This window comes from Lampris incognitus, chromosome 11 (assembly GCF_029633865.1).
Source record: "Lampris incognitus isolate fLamInc1 chromosome 11, fLamInc1.hap2, whole genome shotgun sequence".
NCBI lineage: Eukaryota > Metazoa > Chordata > Actinopteri > Lampriformes > Lampridae > Lampris > Lampris incognitus.
Window position 1 is genome coordinate 615,416 of NC_079221.1, and position 4,172 is coordinate 619,587.

Here is a 4,172-nt window from a genome sequence, read left to right on the forward strand (position 1 = left end):
CCATCTGGCTGCCTCACTCTCCGCTCCCCCATCTGGCCACCTCACTCTCCGCTCCCCCATCTGGCCGCCTCACTCTCCACTCCCCCATCTGGCTGCCTAACTCTCCGCTCCCCCATCTGGCTGCCTCCCCCATCTGGCCACCTCACTCTCCGCTCCCCCCATCTGGCCGCCTCACTCTCCGCTCCCCCATCTGGCCGCCTCACTCTCCGCTCCCCCATCTGGCTGCCTCCCCCATCTGGCCGCCTCACTCTCCACTCCCCCATCTGGCTGCCTAACTCTCCGCTCCCCCATCTGGCTGCCTCCCCCATCTGGCCACCTCACTCTCCGCTCCCCCCATCTGGCCGCCTCACTCTCCGCTCCCCCATCTGGCCGCCTCACTCTCCGCTCCCCCATCTGGCTGCCTCCCCCATCTGGCCGCCTCACTCTCCGCTCCCCCATCTGGCCGCCTCACTCTCCGCTTCCCCATCTGGTCGCCTCACTCTCCGCTCCCCCACCTGGCTGCCTCACTCTCCGCTCCCCCATCTGGTCGCCTCACTCTCCACTCCCCCATCTGGCTTTCCATCACTCATTTTAACTCCATGTTAGTCGCTACACAGCTCGGGGGGGGGGCTGTGTGGGCTGCACCTCCCATTATAAGCCCCACAGTTAGTGTCCTTTAGCCTGGCAGCCCCCCTTCCCTGTCACAGCGGCCTCACATGTTGTAAGCCACATAGATGGGGTCCAGCTGGTCGGCCAAGAATCCGTCCCTCAGGTGCATGCGCTGCTTCTCCCCACGGGAGTTGATGGGGATGACCCCGGGGTCGACCACAACCACCACCCCGACGATGAGATAATGCTCCTCCAGCACCACGTTAGTGACCAGGGCCACCAGGTCCAGGGCCTCCTGCTCCGAGCCCTCCAACTCCACCACCACCACCAGCAGGTTGGTCCAGGTGAACACCGCGCTAGAGAGAGGGAGAGAGAGAGATAGAGATAGAGAGAAGGAGAAAGGTGAAGATGAAGAACAAAATAGGTGCAAAGAAGACAGCAGAAAGGAGAGAGAGGAATGCAAGGAGAAAGAGAGAGAGAGAGAGAGAGAGAGAGAGAGAGAGAGAGAGAGAGAGAGAGAGAGAGAGAGAGAGAGAGAGAGAGAGATAAGAAAGGAGGAGAGAGGTTCATGAGGGAGGTCAGAAGTGATTTGTTGGGGGAGTTCAAAGTCCAAATGAAGGGGAATTACTCATTCTGTTCATTTTAGGTGGGGGGAGGAGCGAGTGGCGGCCTGAGGACGGAATTCTTACCATTCAGCGATGCTCTTGTGAGAGCGGATGACAGAGGTTTCAATGTCGATGGGGTGATACCGCATTCCTCTCAACTCCAAAGTCTCATCAAGAGAGCCCACCACATACAGGGCATCATGACGCTCTGCCACCCACCCCCACACAGACACACACACAGACACACACACACACACAGACACACACACACACACACACACACACACACACACACACACGTTAATGAACACGAATTTGCTAAAAACGAAGAGTCAGAATAGTGATGGAGTCTAGTCCGTAACGATGCTTCCAGCAAAGGCCTGCTTAGAGGACAGACATCAGCCCCTCCTCCCAATATGGCAACTGCCATGAACTGCTGCAACAGAGCAGTATATCTTCCTATTTCCCCCCTTTTTTTCTCCCCAATCGTACCCGTCCAGTTACCCCACTCTTCCGAGGTGTCCCGGTCTCTTCTCCACCCCCTCTGCTGATCCGGGGAGGGCTGCAGACTACCACATGTCTCCTCCCATACATGTGGAGTCACCAGCCGCTTCTTTTCACCTGACAGTGAGGAGTTTCACCAGGGGGACGTAGCATGTGGGAGGACCAGCACACATACCCACATCTGGCTTCCCACCCGCAGACACGGCCAACTGTGTCTGTAGAGACACCCGACCAAGCCGGAGGTAACACGGGGATTCGAACCAGGATCCCCATGTTGGTAGTCAATGGAATAGACCACTATGCTACCTGCACACCCTATCTTCCTATTTGGACACGCACAAACCCAGACATACAGACATGTTGAGCATGCACAGAACAACAGCTTGGAGTCTCGTAAGATGAAAACGTGAGTGGCCGTTTGGAAAGAGGAACTTCACGACTCATCTTCTCTCCGATACTTGATGTTTGATAAACTATACCCTGCATGTAACCCATCCTAGCTGTGTAGCCAGGAGCAGTGGGCAGCCGCCTTGCAGCACCCAGGGACCGACACCAGTTCTTCTTGCCGTGCCTTGCTCAGGGGCACAGACAGGAGTATTAACCCTAACATGCAGGTCTTTCTGATGGTGGGGGAAACTGGCGCACCCAGAGAAAACCCAACGCAGACAGGGGAGAACATGCAAACTCCACACAGAGGATAACCTGGGATGACCCCGAAGGCTGGACAACATCGAGGTTCTAACACAAGACCTTCTTACTATGAGGTGACAGAGCTAAACACTGCGCCACCGTGCCACCCTTGGTGGACAACGCAAAGACCAACTACAGGAAGTTGCTGTTGATTATAGTGTTTTTATTGGCCACCGTGCCACCGTGGGCAGCACAGTGGTGCAGTGGTTGGTGCTGTCACCTCACAGCAAGAAGGTCCTAGGTTGGGACCCCGGGGTTGTCCAGCCTTGGGGGGTCATCCCAGGTCCTTTCTGTGTGGAGTTTGCATGTCCTCCCTGTGTCTGCGTGGGTTTTCTCCGGGTACTCCGGTTTCCCCCACCATCAAAAAGACCTGCATGTTAGGGTTAGTACTCCTGTCTGTGCCCCTGAGCAAGGCATGGCAAGACGAACTGGAGTCGGTCCCCGGGCGCTGCACGACGGCTGCCCACTGCTCCTAGCTACACAGCTAGCATGGTGAAATGCAGAGGAAGAATTTCCCCACGGCGATGAATGAAGTACTAATAATAAAAAAAAGTGTTCATCTCATCCTCAGCGACGGTCCTCACCTCCACTGGCATCTGTGAGCTCGGTACGTCGCAGGAAGCCCAGGTAGCCTGTCCTTGCCCACACGGTCTGGGTGTCACCAAAGCTGAGCTTGGTGCTGAAGTGGTCAGCATGGAGCGCCTCCTCCCCGTACACCGTGTAGTAGCCTGTAGCATTATGAGGACCGCTCACCCAGACCTGTTCCGCAGAAACCAAGACAAAACATGGCGGACAGAGTCGTAGCGTCAGCAGCTGATGGCTAGACAGGTGGCGTGGCAGCTGTCGTTCCTTTGTGGGGGGACAACAGCTGCTTTTGTTTTCAACAAACAAGCACATGGAGAAAGAAATCCACAATCAGTGGAAAGCTACAGCAGGCAGGGTTGAGAAAAGGCTGAGCTGGTGACGCACCTCCCCCAGATGGGAGTCTCCCAGGGGCCCTTTAGTCTCGGTGTTGGCGATAATGACCTTCACTCCTGGAAGGATCTGGTGAGGCAGACAGGGATATGCACCAGGTTACAGAACAGCTGATCTTACTTTGGTCGATTTGTTATACTTTAACACCCAATTCCCTCAGTCAAAAGTTGGAAACATAGCAAAAGGGGGCAAAACATTTCGTGGATAGAGTCACAATAATAACTACCCTACCTTCCCAGACTCCATTAACGGTAAACTGTGTGGTGAGCCTCTCTCAACAAGACGAACCCTGAAGAGGAGGCATACAAAAAACATTACATGAAATATTGATTATAAAAATACCGCAACCGCTACAATTCCTTTTACAAATACCACAACGTTCCACCCACAAGAATGATGGATAATCACAAATGATAACATTTATCTGACAAGATGTCTGACTGAAACCAGCTCAGCATGCTGCTGCAGGCGGCACAGCTGTGCAGCAGCACATCAACACGCCGTCCTTGTTGCCCATCTGTCCTCCTGCCACACAATCCCAGTGTGTGACCACTCCTGTGTAATACCTACTATCACCACTGCAGCTCTCTCTCTCTCTCCCTCTCTCTCTCTCCCTCTCTCTCTCTCTCTCTCCCTCTCTCTCTCCCTCTCTCTCTCTCTCCCTCTCTCTCTTCCTCCTCTCTCTCTCTCTCTCCCTCTCTCTCTTCCTCCTCTCTCTCTCCCTCTCTCTCCCTCTCTCTCTCCCTCTCTCTCTCTCCCTCCTCTCTCTCTCTCTCTCCTCTCTCTCTCCCTCTCTCTCTCCCTCTCCTC

General features: G+C 54.8%; 1 protein-coding gene across 2 annotated transcripts in view; it reads right to left on the reverse strand.

The window, feature by feature from the left end:
- Nucleotides 1-430: 430 nt before the first annotated feature.
- dip2a (disco-interacting protein 2 homolog A) overlaps nucleotides 431-4,172 on the reverse strand; it is a 427,030-nt gene continuing 423,288 nt past the window's right edge. For both annotated transcript variants that reach the window (XM_056290056.1, XM_056290055.1), the window contains 5 exons: nucleotides 3,594-3,651; nucleotides 3,357-3,431; nucleotides 2,972-3,146; nucleotides 1,278-1,401; nucleotides 431-944 (listed from right to left, as the gene is read on the reverse strand). In XM_056290056.1, coding sequence (XP_056146031.1) covers nucleotides 692-944; nucleotides 1,278-1,401; nucleotides 2,972-3,146; nucleotides 3,357-3,431; nucleotides 3,594-3,651 — 685 coding nt within the window. In that variant the 3' untranslated portion in view covers nucleotides 431-691. The remainder of the gene's footprint in view (nucleotides 945-1,277; nucleotides 1,402-2,971; nucleotides 3,147-3,356; nucleotides 3,432-3,593; nucleotides 3,652-4,172) is intronic.